The 23,240-nt window shown below is 53.1% G+C and overlaps 1 protein-coding gene across 7 annotated transcripts; it reads right to left on the reverse strand.

Moving 5' to 3' along the window:
* Positions 1 to 280: 280 nt before the first annotated feature.
* Positions 281 to 21,446, reverse strand: ZNF513 (zinc finger protein 513). Of its 7 annotated transcripts, none has more exons than XM_075916272.1 (6): positions 21,236 to 21,445; positions 20,064 to 20,138; positions 16,587 to 16,668; positions 16,367 to 16,498; positions 1,625 to 2,173; positions 281 to 1,343 (listed from the first exon to the last, which is right to left on the reverse strand). In XM_075916272.1, the coding sequence occupies exons 3-6, from the start codon at positions 16,654 to 16,656 to the stop codon at positions 619 to 621; spliced, it is 1,476 nt and encodes a 491-aa protein (XP_075772387.1). In that variant the 5' UTR covers positions 16,657 to 16,668; positions 20,064 to 20,138; positions 21,236 to 21,445; the 3' UTR covers positions 281 to 618. The 7 variants fall into 7 exon arrangements, with proteins under 7 accessions (XP_075772387.1, XP_075772386.1, XP_075772384.1 ...); XM_075916271.1 differs by having other exon boundaries at positions 19,107 to 20,138; XM_075916269.1 differs by lacking the exon at positions 20,064 to 20,138 and having other exon boundaries at positions 16,587 to 16,664; positions 21,236 to 21,446.
* Between the last annotated feature and the right edge of the window lie 1,794 nt (positions 21,447 to 23,240).

The following is a 23,240-nucleotide window of genomic DNA, read 5'->3' on the forward strand; positions in this document are numbered from 1 at the left end:
GGGCCTGGGCGGCAGGGTGCAGAAGCCCTGAGCTGCTGTAACTGCAGCAGGGCACCAGGTACCACCCTGCACATGCCCCTCTTCCTTTGGCCAGGCCTGTGAGCAACCTGGGGCCCACTCTCCAGCTGAGTCCTGACTGCCCAAGCCATAGCAAGGGGCTGTGAGCAGGTGTGGCTATGGCCTGAGCCCAGCTGTTCTGGTGGGGCACATGAGGGCTCCTAGACTAGGCCTGGTGGAGCAGTCCCTCCCCCACCCCCATGTAGTGAGGTATTATCTCCAGTGACAGTTCAATGCTTTTATGCACAATATAAATTACAGAGCCTTGAGGGGCATGTCAGCCACAGGCCAGGCCCCCACGAGGAGGAGGGAAGAGACTGGGCCTAGGGGCGGTTCATGTGGCAGGCTGAGCTGTGCCCAACCGCCTAAACCCCATTGCCGAGCTGGGGCTGGCCCACGGACCAGCTATGTATGACTGGGGTAAGGGCTAGTCCCTTCCCCAGAACAGCAGCTCTCAGCCGTCCTTGGAGTAGTAGCCAGGCCTAGCTTAGCCTGAGCCCCCCTCAGGGCCATGACGGGCACAGCTGGGGCAGTCAGCCCAAGGGGCACTCTCCCCCAGCCCTAAGACAGAGAGGCCCCCGGGGGAGGCAGGGCCAGCCGGGCCATGGCACTCGGGGGCCCATGGATCTTCTGGTGGCGCTTGTAGTTGTCCCAGTGCCCGGTGGTATAGGGGCAGTGGCGGCAGCGGAAGGGCTTCTCGCCAGTGTGACGCAGCATGTGGCGCTTGAGGTTCATGCTCTGGTTGCAGCGGTAGCTGCACAGGCCGCAGCGGAAGGGCTTGTCGCCCGAGTGGATGCGGCCGTGGCGCTTCAGGTTGGCCAGGTTGCCGCAGGCATAGTCACAGAGCTGGCACTTGTAGGGCCGCTCCCCTGTGTGCACACGCTGGTGCCGCTTGAGGTTGTCCAGGTGGGCGGAGGCGTAGGGACAGAGGGGGCAGGCAAAGGGCTTCTCGCCACTGTGCGTCTTCATGTGGCGGGCCAGGTGGTTGGGGTAGTGCGTGGCAAAGGGGCACAGGCTGCAGGAGAAGCCCTTGGCGTCGCTCTCGGGGGGGCTGGCGCTAGGCTCAGCACTCAGCACTGCCAGGTTGCAGCGGCTGCAGATCTGCTCAGCCAGGCTCTCGTCTTGCGCCAAGCCGTCGTCCAACACCAGCCCGCATGTGCGGCAGGTAAAGGGGAAGAGCAGCTCAGGCAACGCGTCCGCCTCGTCGCCCCGCAGCCGGGCACAGCCAGGCAGGAGGGGGTTGCCTGCCCCATTGACGTGCAGGCTCAGCTCCGGCAGCAGGGGCTCTGCAGGACAGGGCAAAGAGTGCAGCTGTGAGGGGCGGGGGCACCCCCACCCCACCCCCACACAATCTCCCTGCCACTGGCCCCTTGCCCACCATTGCTTTGGCAGCACCGCCCATGGCAGAGCTGCTGGACCATGTTGGGCATGGGCTGGGCTCTCAGGGTAGGGAAGCATCTGAGGATCTGGCCAGTGACAGCTCCCTCCCACCCCGGGCACCCAGCTCTCCCTGAGCCTGGGAGGTGGGTGCCCTGCCCTCACTGGCCCAGCCAGGCTGCCCCCTTACCTGGTGCCTGCTCCGCCGGCCGGTGGCTCAGCATGTGGCGCTTGAGGTTGCGGCTCTGGTTGCAGCGATAGGCGCAGGCCTGGCACTGGAAGGGTTTGTCCTGGCTGTGGACACGCTCATGGCGCCGCAGGTTGCCCAGGCTGCTGCAAGCAAAGCTGCAGTCCTGGCAGCGGTAGGGCCGCTCGCCCGTGTGGGTGCGCTTGTGCCGCGTCAGGTTCACCAGCTGGGCCGAGGCATAGTCGCAGTGTGGGCACTTGAAAGGCTTCTCCCCATTGTGGGTCTTCATGTGGCGCTTGAGGTGGCTAGAGTAGTGGGAGGCAAAGGGGCAGAGCTGGCACGAGTAGACCACCCGCTGGCCCCGGCTCTCAGCTCCTGCACACTGCGGGCAGCTCTGCCCCTGCAGGCCACACTGCTTGCAAGGCGGGGGTGGGGGGCCAGGCTCCCTCCCCTCCTCAGGGTCGCTCTCCACACTCAACTGCCGGTAGCTGGAGTAGTCGTCGTCGCTCAGCGAGTAGGCCGGGAGGGCGATCTTCCCCACCAAGGAGTCCACTGCAAATGCCACAGGGAGAGGGGAGCAATCAGCCCAGAGCCACACAGGCCCTAACACACACCCAGCAGCCTCCTCCCCCCAGCTGGGCATGAGAATGGCCACGCCGGATCCGCCCCGAGGGCCAGCCAGCTCCGCATCCTGTCTGATGGTGGCCGGTGCCAGACGCTGCCAAGACAACGATCAGAACAAGGTGACCAGCACATGGTCCACCCGCCCCATTGTCCAGTCCTAGCCCGTGCACGTGGTTGGCTAATAGGCATTCATAGACCTGTCCTCCGGGACGTCCTCCAGTGCTGCTCAAACCCTTGGCCATCAGGCCATCCCTGGCATGGTTGACTGTGCCTTGTGTGAAGAATTTTGTTTCCTTGGCAACCTGCTGCCTATGAATTTCATTGGGTGACCCCTGGTTCTCATGTCAGGAGTAAGTATCACTTCGATTTCTCCACCACAGGCACGAGCCTCTAGTCTCCTGGTGTCGTCCCTCTACCCCGTCTCTTGGCCAAGCTGAGAGCCCCACGCATGTAGTCTCGCCTCACCTGGAAGCTGCTGCATCCCTCCTCAGTTGTTTCTTTTCTATACATTTGCTGTTCTGTGGTGGGCCTTGCCCCCCGCTGCAGGTTACACGCTGGGTCCCCAGCACAGGCAGCTGTGCCCTGACAGGAGGGGAACTCCATCGCAAGTGCACACCACAGGCAAGCACCTGCACTGTCAGAACCACCCTGCAATGTCCCACTGGGACAAGGCAATCAGGAGGATTGCTGATGTGCCCCACGCTGCCCTGGAGCAGGAGACAGCCCTCGAGACCCTGAAAGGGGCTACAGCAGCCCAGACACACACAGCAGCTGTGTCTAGAGCGGCAAGTTTTCTGTCTACACTGGCAGCTTGAATTTCTGCAAGAACACTGACTTCAGTGCTTCTTGCGGAAATACTGTGCTGCTCCCATTCGGGCAAAAGGGCCAGTGTAGACAGCTCAGATTTGTTTTGCACAAAAAAGCCCTGATTGTGAAAATGGCGATCGGGGCTTTTTTGCACAAAAGTGCGTCTAGATTGGCCACAGACGCTTTTCCGCAAAAAGTGCTTTTGCAGAAAAGCGTCCGTGCCAATCTAGACCCTCTTTTCCACAAATGCTTTTAACGGAAAAGCTTTTCCATTAAAAGCATTGGCAGAAAATCATGCCAGTCTAGACGTAGCCAGTGGGTGAGGTTGATGAGCTATGCAGCAGTGACAGCAGAGCCCAGCTGCCTTCTCCCTGCCTGCCACTGGCTTCTTGAACCCTCCCCAGCCTGCCTCTGTGGCTCCCTACACAAGGCCTTGCTGCTTGTTCCAGAAAATGGATGACACACCAGGGCGTTCCCCTGCCAGGCTGGCCTCCCTGTCACAGCTGCAGAGATTTGTCTGTTCTTCCAGTCTTCAACTCCCTTGTGCCCACACCCATCCCCTGCCAGGAAAAGCAATCTGAAACTAATTTAAAAATGGACTCTTAACCCACGGGCTTCTCCAGCTACCACCCCCTCTCTGTTCTCCCCTTCATCTGCAAGGTCGCTGAGCACACAGAGCTGGGGAGGAAGCAGTACCAGTGACATAGGGAAGGGTAGGGGAGAGGTCCTGGAGACTGCTAGGGAAGACATTAAAGTCCAGGACTTCCATGGGCACATTCTCTGAGATGCTTCCAGTACCACACGCAGGGCCAGTCAGAAGTGCAGGGTTGAGAGGCATGGATGAGATGATGGTGCACAGAAGAGGTCTCTAGATTTATTAGGAACTGGGGAACCTGTACAGGCAGGATGGGCTCCACCTAAACTGAAATGGAGCCAGACTGCTGGCACGTCAAATTAAAAGGTTGTAGAGGTTTTTCTAAACTAAGGGCTGGGGGAAGGCCGATAGGTGTGGAGAAGCACATGGCTTGGCCCACAACAGCCCATCGCAGAGGCTCTATGAACAGGCATTCTCTGTGTCCTAGTAAAGGGGAAGGATCGATGTTAATAAAGCAGAGGTGGAAACCGAACAGAAACCATCCAACAAAAGAAGAGTCCCGCTGAATGAGCTCACATGAAAGATGACAATTGTCAGTATTTAGTTGCCTAAGTGTGTACAGATGCAAGAAGTCAAAAGATGGGTGAACTCAAGTGCTTGCTATTACAGGAGGCTATTGAGAGATTAGGAAACAGACACGTGGTAGAACAATGAGAACCAATGGGGCAGGGGAATACTTGCATATTTTGAATGGCAGGACAGGTTGTGTTTGTGGGGGCGTAGCACTATATCGGAAAGAAAGCTCAAATATAACAAAAAATCTTAAAATGACAAATGGTATGAATCTCTAGGGATAGAAATGCCATGCGTGAATCATTAGAGTCTAGCAATAGAGCTGTATTACTGACCACCTGACCAGAGTGATTGTGAAATGCTCAGGGAGATTAGAGAGGCTATAAAAAAACCTCAGTAAGAGGGGACTGCAGCGATTCCATATGGACTAGGAACAGGTCACTTCAGGCTGGGACACAAAGCTAACACTTCTAGACACCGTTTCTTGGAGCAGCAAGTCCTGGAACCAAAGGGAGGAAAGGGAATTTTCGACTTAATGCAGACCAGCCCTAACAGTAAGTCACCAAGTAACTCTAGTTCAGGGTATGTACACCAGGTAACTGAAGAGACTGTCATGTAGGTCGATGTACGGTGGTGTTTACACACGCTACGTTGATGGGAGATGCTCTTCCTGTGTCAACGCTACTGCCTGTTGTGGAGATGCAGGACTGACCGAATGCTCTGCCAGCAACTTCGCATGCCTGCACCACGCCAGCCACATTGACACCACTGCACTGAGCGCAGCAGGGCCAAACTGGCTGGCAGTGTAGACACTACCTTAGTACTACATAGCGCACAGGAACTAGTCAAGAGGTGACCATAGTGACCACAACGTAACTAACAGGCTTGTAGGGCAGAAATACCAAAGAAGTCCACCCCACTAACATTTAACTTCAAAAAGGGGAACTACACACACAAGGAAGCTAGTTAAGTGAAAAATCAAAGGAGCAGTTACAAGAGTGAAATGCCCGCAAGCTGCATGGAAACTTTTTACTACCACCATCGTATACCCCAAATTAAAAACACACAACGAAACAGTAAAGCAGCCAGCAGTACACCCACCACAGTGGAACAACAGAATAAAAGAATGAGTCAGAGACAAAAACACCCTTTAAATATTGCAAGTCAAATCTTACTGAGGAAAACAGAAAAACTCTGGCAAGTCACCTGAACAGACACTTACGAAGACCAAACAAGAATCTGAAGAGCAACTAGCAAAGGAAAACAAGAATGTTTTGAAGCCTGTCAGAAGCAGGAGGCTGCTAACAGAGCATTCAAAGACAAGATCATTGTGGGCATTCGACCTAAATTCTTTGCATCAGCTGTCACTTGAGATCAGGAGGGAGATCCTTGCAGCTGAGAGGGGTTTTTAGGTGACAGATCTGAGGAACTGTCCTGGATTGAGGTGTCGGTGCAGAAGGTTTTAGAACAACTTGATCAAACAGACTGGAATAAAATCGCTGGAACCAGATGGTACTACCGATGGGCTCTGAAGGAACTCAAATACGAAACTGAAGAACTAAGAGGGGTACATCTCCTCTCACTGAAATCTGGGAGGATAATGACTGGGAGGATAATTAATATGATGCCAATTTTTAAAAAGGCTCCAGAGGAGATCCTGGCAATTACAGGTCAGTAGGCTTGGCGTCAATAGCAGGCAGATTGGTGGAATGTACAGAAAAGATGAGAATGATCAGACACATAGTGGAATGCAGCATGTTGGGAAAGTCAACATGGTTTCTGCAAAAGGCAATCCTGCCATATCAATCTACTGGAATGCTTTCAGGGGATCAACAAAAGCACATGGACAAGAGGGATCCAATTGATGTCGTATACTTGGACTTTCAAAAAGCCTGTGACATGGTCCCTCACCAAAGGCTTTCAAACAAAGTAAACAGTCATGGGGTAAGATGAGGAGTTATTATGGCTGGCCTTGTGATTCTATAATTCTACGATAAGAGGGAAGGTTCCATCATGAATCAGTAACTAGTTATAAAACAAGAAAAAAAGGGTCAGTTTTGAGAGCGGGGAGAGCTAAATAATAGGGTGTCAGGGATCTGTACTGGGCCAGCGCTACTCAACATATTAATAAAAGATGCAAAATTACCCTAAAAAATGTGTTAGTCTTTCAGGTGCCACCAAACTCCTTAAAATTACTCCAGATAGTTAAGTCCAAAACAGACTGCAAGTTTCAGTGGGATCATCTTACAAAACTGGGTGACGGTGCAACCAAATGGGAAATGAAATTCAGTGTTGAGAAATACAAAGTAACGCCCATTGGAAAATCTCAAGTCTACATACAAAATGATGAGGTTAAAATTAGCTGTCGTCACTTAATCTTAGAGCACCGTGCATATTTCTCTGTGCATAGCAGCACTCAAAGAGGCTCACAGTGGCAGGAACCAAAAGGACGGATAGTAGGACAATAAATATCACAATGTCACATGTCAAAGCCATAGAACAGCCACGTGTGAACACTGCCTGCTTAGCCCCACAGCCCAACGGGGACATCAGCTGGCGGCTTCTCCACAGAGCTGTGAGCACCGGCGTGTACCCGGTGCGATTCACCCATTTCAGGTGCCTGCCCTTTCTGCAACGGGAGGGAAAGCCTGGCACACGCCTACCTGCCCCTTTTCTGGCTGCTCCTGAACCACTTGCTGAGGTTCTGGCTGCACTTCTCCCCACACCTGTTCATTTAGATGTAGATATTGGGATAGAGAGTACGCTTATTAAGTTTGCAGATGATACCAAACTGGGTGGGGTTGCAACTTCTTTGGAGGATAGGGACATAATTCAAAATGACCTTAGCAAGTTAGAGAAATGGTCAGAGGTAAACAGGATGAGGTTTAATAAAGAGAAATGCAAAGTGCTGCACTTAGGAAGGAACAATCAGTTCCATACATACAAGATGGGAAGCGACTGTCTAGGAAGGAGCATGGCGGAAAGGGATCTAGGGGTCATAGTGGACCACAAGTTGAATATGAGCCAACAGTGTGATGCTGTTGCAAAAAAAGCAAATATGATTCTAGGTTGTATCAACAGGTGTGTTTAAGCAAAACTCGTGAAGTCATTCTGCCGCTCTATTCTGCACTAGTTAGGCCTCAGCTGGAGTACTGTGTCCAGTTCTGGGCGCCACATTTCAAGAAAGATGTGGAGAAATTGGAAAGGGTACAGAGAAGAGCGACAAGAATGATTAAAGGTTTAGAGAACAAGACCTATGAAGCCAGGCTTCATGAACTGGGCTTGTTTAGTTTGGAAAAAAGAAGATTAAGGGGGGACATGATAGCGGTTTTCAAATATCTAAAAGGGTGTCACAAGGAGGAAGGAGAAAATTTGTTCCTCTTGGTTTCTGAGGACAGGACAAGGAGTAATGGGCTTAAAGTGCAGCAGGGGAGGTTTAGATTGGACATTAGGAAAAAATTCCTAACTGTCAGGGTGGTCAAATATTGGAATAAATTGCCAAGGGAGGTGGTGGAATCTCCCTCTCTGGAGATATTTAAGAACAGGTTAGATAGACATCTGTCAGGGATGGTGTAGACGGAGCTTGATCCTGCCTTGAGGGCGGGGGGCTGGACTCGATGACCTCTCGAGGTCCCTTCCAGTCCTATTATTCTATGATTCTATGATTTACACACACCCCAGCCACGGCGCCAAGGAGTCACGAGACCCTGTCCACCTCCTCCTGACCCTGGCGAAAGCTGTGGTCTAGAACACCAGAGGGAGGATGCCGAATGGGGGGTGCTCCACGACACAACTGTAGGGCCTACTTCCATTCGTCCCTGGTCTCGCATCCAGGCAGAGTTCTGGGCAGTGTCCACTGGCTCCGTGCACAGCTCTGAGGCACTGTCTGGTGTCCCCATCTGGTTCCCTTGTTTTAAACCTTTGCCCAGCACCCCAGCCCTGCTTTTCATCATTTGTTCCCCATGATCTGTTGAGTCCTGGGTCCAGTGGACCCTCCCACAAAGCTGGCGGAGGGCTCTAGTAGTGGGCGCCCCCCTTGGATTCAAATAGTGCCTGCAGTTCTGGTTGCCTCATCTCCAAAATTATTGGAAATGGAAAAAAGAGAAAAATGTAGCAAAGATGATGAAAGGGTTGGCGCAGCTGCCAATGAGGAAAGGTTAGAAAACTGATTGTTCAGCTTAGACTAAGGGTATCAGTGCAAGAGGCAGATAAAATATGAATTGTATGGAGAAAGCAAACATAGAAACGTGTTATGCAAACGGGTATAAGATATAAGGCCAGGATTCACAAGTTAATAAGGATCAGGTTTAAAACAAACATTAAGGAAGGATTTCTTCGTACAACACACAGTCAACCTGTGGAACTCCTTGCCAGGGGATGCTATGAAGACCAAAAGCATAACTGGGCCCATAAAAGAATGATAAGTTCAAGCAGAATAGGTCCATCAACAGCCATTAGCCAAGATGGTGGCTCCATTCCTGACATGTTCTGGGTATCTTGGGGAATTCTGCGCCACTGCACAGGTGCAATTTTCATGGCTCCTATTACTTCCTCCTTCACCCACAGAAACAGGTTCTGCAGGGAGGTGCTGCAATCACACCTTCTGCCCACCACAGGTTGCTACTGTGCCAGAAGAGAGGGCAGCTGGCTCTGGCTGGAGCAGTGAGTAATGTCTGCCTTCTGAGAGTCCTGCCCATGAAACCAGGTGAGGAGACAGACACAGCAGAGCATGTGGGGCTGCTAGAAGTCATAGACCGATTCAGAAGGGCTAGTGGTGAGGACAGACTGGTACAGGGGCACAGGTGAGTGGGGTGATAGCATCGAGCTAGGAGCTGAATGGGAGCAAGGATGCAGGAACACGTGGGGACAGAGATCCAGGAACAGATGGGGGCAGGAGAAAGAGTTTGCAGGGACGTATGGGCAAGGGCAGAGGTGCCTGACTTGAATGAGAGGTGTTAAGGAATCAGCCAGGATCTGCATGGGGTAGGCTCCCCATCTCATAAGTAACCCCCCCATCGCCAAAAATCCTATTCCATGTCTCCCATCCACACCCAATAATACTCCAAGATTCACTGCCAGACTCCTCCCTCAGCTCCTTGTTACCCCTAGCCTCCCCACCCCCAAAGTCACTGCACTGCTTCTGAAACAAAAAGGAAATGTGCCTATTACAGTTTAAATTAATTATTCTTGAAAGTTCTGTATTAATATGCTTAGTAAGGAACTGCCAGAAACCATTTCCTGAATCTCTTCAGTTGTCTGTATTGTCACAGACATATTGCTTGCAGATATTCTGAAATAAATAACCAAAGTAAATGCTACTGGCATACCACCTGATTTGACAAATAAATATGCAGAACTTTGCAATATTGTATGCAGAGTGTGGAATATTTTGGCAGGGGATTCCTCTGGCAGTAGGGTCCCTAAACCTCCAACTTGGGACTGAATGCCAGAGGATAGGTAATTTGATAATTGCTCCAAAGGGAATGAGCAGAACAAGGCTTCTGGCCCTGGCCATGCTTGGGTGATGGTTATTGGCAGGGCTCTGTCCGGCAATCTGCACATGCACAGATTGTTCTTGCCACGGGCAAGTCGATTGTATTATTTGTCGAGCCCTGGTTATTGGGTTAGATGTACATAGTGTCCTTAGATTTCCAGAAAGCCTTTGACAAGGTCCCTCACCAAAGGCTCTTAAGTAAAGTAAGTTGTCATGGGATAAGAGGGAAGGTCCTCTCCTGGACTGAGAACTGGTTAAAAGACAGGAAAAAAGGGTGGGAAAAAATGGTAAGTTTTCAGAGAGGAGAGAGGTAACTACTGGGGTCACCCAAGGTTCTGTCCTAGGACCAACCCTATTCAATTAATTTATAAACGATCTGGAGAAAGAGGGTAAACAGTGTGGTGGCAAAATCTGCAGATGATACCAAACAATAGTTAAGACCAAAGCAGACTGTGAAGAGCTTAAAAAAGATCTCACCAAACTAATTTATTGGTCATCAAAATGGCAAAATGTAATGTTGATAAATGTAAAGTAATGCACATTGGAAAAAATAATCCCAACTATACACACAATATAATGGGGACTAATTTAGCTACAGCTATTCAAGAGAGATCTTGGAGTCATTGTGGATAGTTCTCTGAAAACATACACTCAGTGTACAGCGGCAATCAAAAAAGCAAATAGACTGTTAGGAATCATTAAAAAAGGGATAGAGACTAAGAGAGAAAGCATCTTATTGCCTCTATATAAATTCATGGCACGCCCAGATCTTGAATACTGTGTACAGATGTAGTCGCCTCATCTCAAAAAAGATATATTGGCATTAGAAAAAGTTCAGAAAAGGGCAACAAAAATGATGAGGGGATTGGAATGGGTCCCATATGAAGAGCAATTAAAAAGACTGGGTAGGACTTTTCATCTTAGAAAAGAGGAGACTATGGCTATGTCTACATAGCTAATGTAACACCAATATTTTAAAAACGTTCTAGAGGCAATCCCGGCAATTACAGACCAGTAAGTCTAATGTCAGTAATTAGCTGAAACAATAGTAAAGAACAACATTTTCAGACACATAGAAGAACATAATTTGTTGGGCAAGAGTCAGCATGGTTTCTGTAAGGGGAAATCATGCCTTACTAATCTGTTAGAGTTCTTTGAAGGGGTTAAAAAACATGTGAACAAGGGGGATCCAGTGGATGTAGTGTACTTAGATTTCCAGAAAGCCTTTGACAAGGTCCCTCACCAAAGGCTCTTAAGTAAATCAAGTTGTCATGGGATAAGAGGGAATGTCCTTTCATGGACTGAGAACTGGTTAAAAAACAGGAAACAAAGGGTAGGAATAAATGGTAAATTTTCAGAATGGAGAGGGGTAACTAGTGGTGTCCCCCAAGGGTCAGTCCTAGGACCAATCCTTTTCAACTTATTCATAAATGATCTGGAGAAAGGGGTAAACGGTGAGGTGGCAAAATTTGCAGACAATACTAAATTGCTCAAAGTAATTAAGACCAAAGCAGACTGTGAAGAACTTCAAAAAGATCTCTCCAAACTAAGTGACTGGGCAACAAAATGGCAAATGAAATGTAATGTGGATAAATGTAAAATAATGCACATTGGAAAAAATAACCCCAGCTATACATATAATTTGATGGCAGCTAATTTAACTACAACTAATCAGGAAAGAGATCTTGGAGTCATTGTGGATCATTCTGTGAAGATGTCCACGCATTGTGCAGCGGCAGTCAAAAAAGCAAACAATGTTAGCAATCATTTAAAAAGGAATAGAGAATAAGATGGAGAATATCTCATTGCCCTTATATGAATCCATGGTATGCCCACATCTGGAATACTGCGTACAGATGTGGTCTCCTGATCTCAAAAAAGATATACTGGCATTAGAGAAGGTTCAGAGAAGGGCAACTAAAATGATTGGGGGTTTGGAACGGGTCCCATAAGAAGAGAGATTGAAGAGACAGGGATAAAGCTTATGCTCCTACACTTCAGTTAGTCTATAAGGTGCCACAGGACTCCTTGTCGCTTTTGCAGATTCAGACTAACACAGCTACCCCTCTGATCCTTGAAGAGACAGGACTTTTCAACTTGGAAAAGAGGAGACTAAGGGGGGGATATGATGTAAGGATTAGAAGACTAATGGAGGTCTATAAAATCATGAGTGGTGTGGAGAAAGTGAATAAAGAAAAGTGATTTACTTGTTCCCATAATATAAGAACTAGGGGCCACCAAATGAAACTAATGGGCAGCAAGTTTAAAACAAATAAAAGGAAGTTCTTCTTCACACAGCGCATAGTCAATCTGTGGAACTCCTTGCCTGAGGAGGTTGTGAAGGCTAGGACTATAACAGGGTTTAAGAGAGAACTAGATAAATTCATGGAGGTTAGGTCCATAAATGGCTATTAGCCAGGATGGGTAAGGAATGGTGTACCTGGCCTCTGTTTGTCAGAGGGTGGAGATGGATGGCAGGAGGGAGATCGCTTGATCATTACCTGTTTGATTCACTCGCTCTGGGGCACCTGGCATTGGCCACCGTGGGCAGACAGGACGCTGGGCTGGATGGACCTTTGGTCTGACCCAGTACGGCCATTCTTATGCGTGGTTCTTCCAGGGTACTTTCAGTATCCCCGAAAAACCCTGCTGCATCCAGGGAACACTTTTTTCCCCCACAGAAGAGCAAACATGCTCTTTCGGGGAGCCCTGTATTCTGTGTTTCATGAGGAATAAGGGCTCCTCAGAAAGAGGAGGCTTTTCCGCTATTTGACCCCATCTCAATAGGGCCAAATGGCAGAAAAGCCTCTTGCGGGGGGGGGGGGGGGGGGGGGAAGCTATAGAAAATGCGAAGTGCATTTTGTGTAGTTTTTTCCGCAAAAACATTGCAGTCTAGACCTAGCCTATGGAGGGATATGCTAGAGGTCTATAAAATCATGACTGGTGTGGAAAAAGTGAATAAGGAAAAGTTATTTACTTATTCCCACAATATAAGAACTAGGGGTCACCAAATGTAATTAATAGGCAGCAGGTTTAAAACAAACAAAAGGAAGCTTTTTGTCACTCAGCAAACAGCCTGTGGAACTCCTCGCCAGAGGATTTGGTGAAGACTAGAACTTTAACAGGGTTCAAAAAAGAGCTAGATAGATTAATGGAAGTTAAGACCATCAATGGCTATTAGCAGGGCTCAATGATCACGGCGAAAACCACTCACTAGCCCTGCACTGCGCATACGCGAACTGCCGGTGAATAGGGTGATCGGCTGAAATCTACTCACCACGGACAAGTAGATAAGCGGCTCTGTCGAGCCCTGGCTATTGGCCAGGATGGGTAGGAATGGTGCCCCTGGCCTCTGTCTGGGAATGAATGACAGGAGAGGGATCACTTGAGGATTACTGGTTGTGATCCATCCCTCTGGGGTACCTGGCATTGGCCACTGTCGGCAGACGGGACACTGGGCTAGATGGACCTTTGGTCTGATCCAGTACGGCCGCTCCCATGTTCTTATCACTCTGACCTTGTGTTCACTTCCTACACCAGCAGTCTGGAGTTCCTCTCCTCAGTTCCATCCTAGGCCCTCTCTGACCCTTGCTCTCCACAGAAACTGCTCTTGCTGAAATCTCTGATGACCTATTCCTTGCCAGTACTGTATCTTCCCTTCTCGAGAGCTGCCTTTGATAGTGCTGGCCGTGCTCCTCCACTCGAAGTCTTGCCTTGGTGTCCATGACTGTCCTCTCCTCCTACACCTCTGCATTTGCTCCTTTAGCATGTCCTTCGGAGGGTCCTTTTTTCTTTCTGTGGGGGTTCCATAGGGGTCTGTCCTTTGTCCCCTTCTCTTCTCCCTCCACATCTTATCTCCGAGTAATCTCATCTGCAAACACAAATTCAGCTTCCATCTCCATGCTGATGACTCAGATCTACCTGTACTCCACACGTGTCTTGTTCTGCCAAACCACAACCTTGGCCTGAATTCTCTTCATGGATGTCTAGACACCAGCTGAAGTGCAATCTGGCTAAAACAGAGCTGCTTCGTCTGCCCTGCTAGCTCCTCCTGTGGTCACTGAGGACCGCCCCCCCAGCCAGCATTCACTCAGGCCTGTCACCGCGATACCTTTCCCTCTGGCCTAGACAAAGGCGACCATGCCCCACCCGGACCCATTCAGAATGCTGCTGCAAAGGTCCCTGCCCTAGGCCAACGCACACTGGGCACAGATGCTGCAGGATCCCACTGCAGGATCCACTGACAGGGCCCTGGGAGGATGCCTGGGCATTCTGCTTGACTCATGGACATCACACGTTGTAACAGCTCTTAAATGAAGTAGGTGGGAGAAGGCAGGAATCCACCCATGGTGTAGGGTTTTACATCACACCAGCCCAAGAGCTGCACTCGCCAGGACTCTGTGTGGGGCAGCGGTGGGGTAGGAAGGGAAGGGAGCACTCCACTCGTGGAGGACTGAGAGAGGAAGACTTGGCAGCATCTCCTACATCAGTGTTTCTCAACCAGCGATATGAGGACCCTTAGGGGCACTCGAGAGAAGTCTGGGGGGGTACGTCAGTACAACTGAAATTTGGAGAAAACTGAATTTTTGTTTTAAGTTTTACAGCGTTTTATTATTTTTATACTTTTTACACCCAAAAATTTCATTGCCTGTCCAGCTACGATTAAGTTGTTTAAACAAATGTGTTGCAATGGGAGAAAAAAAATTGTGTGTCTGAAAACTGTACGTACTGGGGGGTCTTATAATTTGTTTTTTAAAAGGGGTACTTTGTAAAAAAGATTGAGAAACACTGTCCTACATGACTGGAGGTCACATTCCCGTGATCTTTTCTGGAATTTTGCTCCTTAGCCAGGTCCCCTCAGCTGCATATGCTTGGTCCCAGCTTTAAAATGCTCTTCCTGGACTCTGATCTGCACTAGCCCAGAAGAGCTCAGCTCTTGGGGTGGCTCAGATACATCTGGCCTGTGATGTGCCATGGGCTCGATCTATTGAAAGTACAGAGCTGGGGCTGCTGGACACCTAACTGCACGGACATGCACGTGACCGTAGTCTCCAGTTACAGAAGCAAGTGCTATTTTACCCAGGGCAGACCTGGGCCAAATCCAACCTGCCAAGCCACAGGATCCGGCCTGCAGATCACCCCCGAGGCCCGCAGCAGCTGCAGATTAAAGCGCAGTCAGTGGGCTCTCTGCTCTGCAGGGAAGGGGAGGCGTGTGATCTCCCTACCCCCAGCTCCTATTGGCTGGAAACAGGCAGTGATCCACGGAACAAGGCACACTCCTCCTCCAGCACATTCCCAGCTCTGCCACCGGACTCCACGTCACTGCAGCAGCCTCAGACCCGTTTCCCACCTCCCCCCAGTCCGGTGAACTCTGTGCCAGGCATGCGGAGTGAGGCAAGGCCCTGCAGCAGCAAGTAGCATGAGACACCACCCCAGCTATGGGCCATCACAGCCCATGTGTACAAAGGGTGCCCAGAGGACAGTAGTGATCTTATTTCTTGACTTGTGAACTCTCTCGCACGCTCTCTCTGGACTTGCCTGTGCTTTTTACAGGGAGAAACAAAGACCCTGCCAGAGGTCAGGCAGCTTGGCTCCCACGCAACTGATTTCCCAAAGAAGCGAGTAGGCCTGCTCCTGGCCCTGTCTCACTCAGGTGCCATCACAAGCCTCTGCTCTAAAGAACTTAGCAGGAATGCACTTGTGCAAGAGGAACCCAGCTCACCACCAAGGGAGGGGAACCTCCACCCCAGGTCCACATGCCGCCAGTGCCAAGGGATGGGAGCAGCCTGGCTTACATGGTACAGAACAAGGGGCCAGACACTCCCATCCACCTCTTAGCTGAGCTAAGCAGGTGTCAGCCCTGCCTCCACACAGGTCTGAAGGTTACAGCTAATCAGGTGCCTGGCAGCACCATGGCAGACACTATTCAGTATAGCCAAGGGGGGGAAGGGGGAAGAGAGGCATGTGTCCTCCCCTGCCTCTCCCACCAAGAGCCTTAGGGAACACACAGGGGCGCAGTGCTCCCCTATGGCCTCAGAGGACAGAGCTCCAGCTGCCCAAAAGTCCTAGCAGAAACTGTTGGGAAACATGGTCAGAGGCTCCTCAGTCCTGCATGGGATCGTGGTGCCTGCAGGGAGGGGCCCTGGAGCCTGAGCACAGGGCCAGCTCCACACCCCCTAACTAGGTATGTTAACCATGTTCACAGATACATGTTAACTGACAAGCCTGAGCTTTAACTCTCAGTTACATGCCCCACCCCCACTGCCTCTGATGCAGAGCCTGTGGGGGAGAGAGGGGAGTTGGGAGTCAGTGCTTGGGGGAGCTGGCTTAAGAGATAAAGCGGCAGCAGCGTGGGCTGGGGGTGGGGCAGGAGCTGGTGCGTGTGGAGGGCAGCACCAGCTCCCACCTGCCCCCTGCGCGTAAACGTTTAACTGCTAAGAATTCAGGTTACACGTTTACACAAATAAACGTCCCCGGCCCCAACTAGCCACAGCAGCTGCTGCCTGGCCTCCCAGCGCCTAGCAGAGAGAGCCAGCTGGCCAGCCACTCCTCCTGAGTGCATCCCTGCACAAGGGTCTGGCAGAGAGCAGCTCCAACCAAGGGCTTTCCCTGCAGGCCCCCACTGGAAAACGCCTGAGGACCATAGACAAACCTTCCGAGTCCTTCTCAAAGCCCATGAGCTTGTCACTGCTGTCCTCAAACTCCAGCTCCTGTCCCAGCAGCAGGTCTCTCTGAAGCACCAGGCCCCCTCCTGTTGTTTCTTCCAGAGCGTCGTCAGTGTCCGCTGCAACACACGGAGCGCCAGCCAGTTACTGCCGGGGCAAGGAAATGTGCTATCACAGGCCGTTGTGCAAGCATGGAACGGGCCTTACCACTAGCGCTGGGAGCCAGGACCGGGCTCCAACACAGCCAGACACCGGCTCCACGGAGAGTCTTCCACATGCTACCAGCTGCCTGGGAAACGCTGGGGTGAAACCCTTGGTCCCAATGTCCCTGCTCAGGCTGATCCATCAGCCTCATGGATCAGAACTCCCAAGGCATGCAGGGCAAGCCGGCAAGAGAAAAGCAAGCTGGGGTCTCAGAGTGACACAAACCCAGACACTTCCCTTTTCACACCCACTTCCTGTGTGAAGGGAAAATTATTCCCTCCATGCTTCAAGAAGCAGTAGGAGCTGGGGTAGGAGCCAGGCCACTTTTCAGGGCAGAAGCACTTTAGCAAAAAGGTACAGGCAACCCCAGACCTGCCATTATCTACACACAACCTGGCAAGTTCTGGCCCTACACTTGCAGGAGACTCAGGTAACCAGACCAAACTGCTTTTTGGCAGGCAGCTGTTAATGCAGGTCAGGGTCAGTGAGCACAGCCGGGTGTTAGTGAGTGAGTGTGCTGGCTTGCATGAACACAGGACATGCAGCAGTTAATGCAGGTCAGGGGTCAGCGAGCACAGCCGGGTGTCAGTGAGAGCGAGTGTGCTGGCTTGCATGAACACAGGACATGCAGCTGTTAATGCAGGTCAGGGTCAGCGAGCACAGCCAGGTGTCAGTGAGAGCGAGTGTGCTGGCTTGCATGAACACAGGACATGCAGCTGTTAATGCAGGTCAGGGGTCAGCGAGCACAGCCGGGTGTCAGTGAGAGCGAGTGTGCTGGCTTGCATGAACACAGGACATGCAGCTGTTAATGCAGGTCAGGGTCAGCGAGCACAGCCGGGTGTCAGTGAGTGAGTGTGCTGGCTTGCATGAACACAGGACATGCAGCTGTTAATGCAGGTCAGGGTCAGCGAGCACAGCCGGGTGTCAGTGAGAGCGAGTGTGCTGGCTTGCATGAACACAGGACATGCAGCTGTTAATGCAGGTCAGGGTCAGCGAGCACAGCCGGGTGTCAGTGAGTGAGTGTGCTGGCTTGCATGAACACAGGACATGCAGCTGTTAATGCAGGTCAGGGTCAGCGAGCACAGCCGGGTGTCAGTGAGTGAGTGTGCTGGCTTGCATGAACACAGGACAGGCAGCTGTTAATGCAGGTCAGGGTCAGTGAGCACAGCCGGGTGTCAGTGAGTGAGTGTGCTGGCTTGCATGAACACAGGACAGGCAGCTGTTAATGCAGGTCAGGGTCAGCGAGCACAGCCGGGTGTTAGTGAGTGAGTGTGCTGGCTTGCATGAACACAGGACATGCAGCTGTTAATGCAGGTCAGGGTCAGCGAGCACAGCCGGGTGTTAGTGAGTGAGTGTGCTGGCTTGCATGAACACAGGACATGCAGCTGTTAATGCAGGTCAGGGTCAGCGAGCACAGCCGGGTGTCAGTGAGTGAGTGTGCTGGCTTGCATGAACACAGGACATGCAGCTGTTAATGCAGGTCAGGGTCAGCGAGCACAGCCGGGTGTCAGTGAGTGAGTGTGCTGGCTTGTATGAACACAGGACAGGCAGCTGTTAATGCAGGTCAGGGTCAGCGAGCACAGCCGGGTGTTAGTGAGTGAGTGTGCTGGCTTGCATGAACACAGGACATGCAGCTGTTAATGCAGGTCAGGGGTCAGCGAGCACAGCTGGGTGTTAGTGAGCGAGTGTGCTGGCTTGCATGAACACAGGACATGCAGCTGTTAATGCAGGTCAGGTTCAGTGAGCACAGCCAGGTGTTAGTGAGCGAGTGTGCTGGCTTGCATGAACACAGGACATGCAGCTGTTAATGCAGGTCAGGGGTCAGCGAACACAGCCGGGTGTTAGTGAGTGAGTGTGCTGGCTTGCATGAACACAGGACATGCAGCTGTTAATGCAGGTCAGGGGTCAGCGAGCACAGCCGGGTGTTAGTGAGCGAGTGTGCTGGCTTGCATGAACACAGGACATGCAGCTGTTAATGCAGGTCAGGGGTCAGCGAGCACAGCTGGGTGTTAGTGAGCGAGTGTGCTGGCTTGCATGAACACAGGACATGCAGCTGTTAATGCAGGTCAGGTTCAGTGAGCACAGCCGGGTGTCAGTGAGTGAGTGTGCTGGCTTGCATGAACACAGGACATGCAGCTGTTAATGCAGGTCAGGGGTCAGCGAGCACAGCCGGGTGTTAGTGAGCGAGTGTGCTGGCTTGCATGAACACAGGACATGCAGCTGTTAATGCAGGTCAGGGGTCAGCGAGCACAGCTGGGTGTTAGTGAGCGAGTGTGCTGGCTTGCATGAACACAGGACATGCAGCTGTTAATGCAGGTCAAGGGTCAGCGAGCACAGCTGGGTGTTAGTGAGCGAGTGTGCTGGCTTGCATGAACACAGGACATGCAGCTGTTAATGCAGGTCAGGTTCAGTGAGCACAGCCGGGTGTCAGTGAGTGAGTGTGCTGGCTTGCATGAACACAGGACAGTCAGCTCCTGCCCCACCGTTCAGCAACTGGACCTGGTCCAATGTCTGTAGCCTCACCAGCTCTGCAGCCTTTACCCTCTTGCTCCCGCAGTGCCGGTAGGGAACGGAGACCTAGAGCAACTGGCCCAGGGCCATACAGGGAGTCCTTGACAGAAACAGACCGGCTCCCAGGACAGCAACTTGCCCATGTTAGATCTTGGTTCTGCTGTCTCCACACCTCTTCCATGTGGAGGTATTTGGCAAAGAAGCCTAGATCCATCCCCCTTGTACATTTTGGAGCGAAAGGAAGAACAGCTTCCCCAATGGCTATTCCCCACCTGCTAAGAGGGGAAAGACATCAGAGAGTCTGCTTCCTGAAAGGGATCACTGACATGGCCGCTCTGCCAGTGCTGAGAAGCTGCCCATCATCCCCCTCTGGATCTATCCTGGGCTCTGGCTGCAGCACGAGTTAAGGCTGCCCGTCCCACATTGCTCTAGCTCTCAGTGAGCTTGTGCCAATATCCAGAGTTGTGTGGCTGCAGCAGCACATGCCCATCACATCCAGGTGAATTCCTACTCTGGCTCAGCTGTACCTCTGCAACCGCACTGAGATCCCCACTGAGCACTGGTGCGAGGGGCAGGGGAATCCGCCCTAGCCCACTGCCCCAGGTTCACAGATGCCCAATGTGAGGCATGTGGACAGGACTGAAAGCTGAATACTAACCTGAGCTGCGCATCTGCCCCAGCCTCTCCACCCTAACACCCCCTGACTGCAGACTCTCCCCTGCACTTGTCCTGCATGAAGACCCTTGGAGCAAGGGCCTGTATGAGGGGCTGCCTCCCACCATCCTACTCTGGAGCCATAGCACCTCTGACGGAGCACTGCTGGGCTGGGATCCTATGGCTCCAGCTTCTTCCACCAGTGTGGCAGCCATGCATCCCATGATGCAGTGTGTCCACAGCTGCACCCAACCTCCCCAACTGCACCAGCAACACCGGACTTGGCTACCAGGATGTTCCAGCCGGGTCACAGACCTGCTGTCCAGGGCTGCTCCTGCACGTTATCCCCTCATCTCTGTAAGGAGGCCCTTCAATTCACTTCCTGGGACCCTAGAACAGCCACACCTGGGTCAGACCAATGGCCCCACGAGCGAGCGTCTGGCACAGGCCTTCCAGAGGGAAGGACAGGACAGGACAAGCAGCAAGTGATCCAGCCCGGCTGCTGCTGGTCACAGCTCATGCCCCTGGTTAGCAGTCACTGATGGACCGGGCCGAGCTGCGCGCTGCCCCAGGGTGACTCAGTACCCGCCACTTAGGACCCCCCCGCCTCAAAAACCCCACACTGGGGATGCCCCCTCAGTCCCTGCTGGGAGAGGCCCCCGCCTCACTCCCCAGGAAGAACAGACATTGTCTCCCCGGCTGGGAGCCCCCCCTTCCACAGTGACCCCCAGGAATGCAGCCCCGGTGACCCCCCTGCCACAGCTACCCCTGGGGGTGCAGCCCTGGAGGAACCCCCCCGCCGCCACAGCGACCCCCGGGGGTGCAGCCCCGGTGGAACCCCCCCGCCGCCACAGCGACCCCCGGGGGTGCAGCCCCGGTGGACCCCCCCTCGCCGCCACAGCGACCCCCGGGGGTGCAGCCCCGGTGGAACCCCCCCGCCGCCACAGCGACCCCCGGGGGTGCAGCCCCGGTGGACCCCCCCCCGCCGCCACAGCGACCCCCGGGGGTGCAGCCCCGGTGGAAGCCCCCCCACCCGCCACAGCGACCCCCGGGGGTGCAGCCCCGGTGGAAGCCCCCCTCGCCGCCACAGCGACCCCCGGGGGTGCAGCCCCGGTGGACCCCCCCGCTGCCACAGCGACCCCCGGGGGTGCAGCCCCGGTGGACCCCCCCGCTGCCACAGCGACCCCCGGGGGTGCAGCCCCGGTGGAAGCCCCCCCACCCGCCACAGCGACCCCCGGGGGTGCAGCCCCGGTGGAACCCCCCCACCCGCCACAGCGACCCCCGGGGGTGCAGCCCCGGTGGACCCCCCCTCGCCGCCACAGCGACCCCCGGGGGTGCAGCCCCGGTGGAACCCCCCCCCGCCGCCACAGCGACCCCCGGGGGTGCAGCCCCGGGGGTGCAGCCCCGGTGACCCCCCCCCCACCCGCCACAGCGACCCCCGGGGGTGCAGCCCCGGTGACCCCCCCCAGGGGTGCAGCCCCGCCCACCTTTCACGGGCTGCGGGTGCTGCTGCTTCCGGCGGGGCATCGTGTCCGGTTCCAGCCCGGCGGTGCCCTCGCGCCGCTCATGGGCCCGCGGCTCCGGGCGGCCGGTGACTCGAGTCCCGCTTCCGCTTCCGCTTCCGCGCGCAGGGGACGCTGGGAGCTGCGGGGTCCTTCGAGGAGACGGCAGGGCGGTGACGCCATCGCGCCACGACCCAGAACAGGGACCGGGGGGGGCGGAGCCGGGGGCGGGGAGCCCGGGGGGGGGGGGGGGGCGGGGCGGGGAGCCCGGGGGAGCGGAGCCCGGGGGGGGGGGCGGAGCGGGGAGCCGGGGGGAGCGGAGCCCGGGGGGGGGGGGGCGGAGCGGGGAGCCGGGGGGAGCGGAGCCCGGGGGGGGCACGGAGCCCGAGGGGGGGGGCGGAGCGGGGAGCCGGGGGGAGCGGAGCCGGGGGGGGGGGCGGAGCGGGGAGCCGGGGGGAGCGGAGCCCGGGGGGGGGGGGGCCGGAGCGGGGAGCCCGGGGGGCGGAGCGGGGAGCCGGGGGGGGGGGCGGAGCCTGGGGGGGGGGGGCACACGGCTGACTCCAGCCAGTCCCACCCGCTCTCGGGGCCGCCGGCGAGGCGGAGTCGGACCAAAGCGGCCCCCAGCCCTCCCCCCACCCGATGCAGCCGGGAGGGGCGGACGGAGCAGCAGCGGCGCCTTGTGAAAGTGCCTGTAGCACATGCTGGGAGTCTGACTCGTAAGAAGGGTGAACTAGAGAACCTCGTGTTCAGTGAGGAGATTGACATAACAGGCATCACTGAAACCTGGTGGAATGAGGAAAATCTGTGGGACACAATCATACCGGGATATAAAATATATCGGAAGGATAGAGCAGGCCGGGTGGGTGGCGGAGTGGCACTGTATGTGAAAGATAGTGTAGAATCAAATGAAATAAAAATCTTAAATGAATCAACATGTTCCATAGAATCGCTATGGATAGTAATTCCATGCTCCAATAAGAAGAAATTAGCAGTAGGGATATATTACCGACCACCTGACCAGGACAGTGATACTGACATTGAAACGCTGAGGGAGATTAGAGAGGCTATCAAAATAAAGAACTCTATAATAATAGGGGATTTCAATTATCCCCATATTGACTGGATACATGTCACCTCGAGAAGAGAAGAGGAGATAAAATTTCTCAATGGCTTAAGTGACTGCTTCTTGGAGCAGCTGGTGCAGCCGCCCACAAAGAAAGAGGCAATTCTCAATTTAGCCCTGAGTGGAGTGCAGGATCAGGACCGCTTGGGAATATAACATTTAGCATTCCAGTGGTGGGAAGAACACCTCAGCAGTCCAGCACCCTGGCATTTAATTTCAAAAAGGGGAATTACACAAAAATGAGGAGGTTAGTTAAACAGAAATTAAAAGGCAAAGTGACTAGAGCCAAATCCCTGAAAGCTGCATGGAAACTTTTTAAAGACACCATAATAGAGGCCCAACTTAAATGTACACCCCAAATTAAAAAACATAGCAAGAGACCTAAAAAAAAAGTCACCATGGCTTAACCACCATGTAAAAGAAGCAGTGAGGGACAAAAAGGTATCTTTTAAGAAGTGGAAGTCCAATCCTAGTGAGATAAATAGAAATGAACATAAACACTGTCAAATCAAGTGTAAAAGTGTAATAAGAAAAGCGAAAAAAGATTGAGGAACAGCTAGCCAAAAACTCAAAGAAATAAAATGTTTAAGTACATTAGAAGCAGGAAGCCTGCTAAAAAAACCTGTGGGTCCCCTAGATGATCGAGATATAAAAGGAGCAATAAAGGACGACACAGACATTGCGGAGAAACTAAATGATTTCTTTGCTTCAGTCTTCATGACTGAGGACGTTGGGGAGATTCCCAAATCTGCACCGTCCTTTGTGGGTGATGAATCTGAGGAACTGTCCTGGATTGAAATGTCATTAGAGGAGGTTTTGGAACAAATAGAAAAACTTAATGTTAACAAATCTCCAGGACCAGATGGC

This window comes from Pelodiscus sinensis, unplaced genomic scaffold (genome assembly GCF_049634645.1).
Source record: "Pelodiscus sinensis isolate JC-2024 unplaced genomic scaffold, ASM4963464v1 ctg80, whole genome shotgun sequence".
NCBI lineage: Eukaryota > Metazoa > Chordata > Testudines > Trionychidae > Pelodiscus > Pelodiscus sinensis.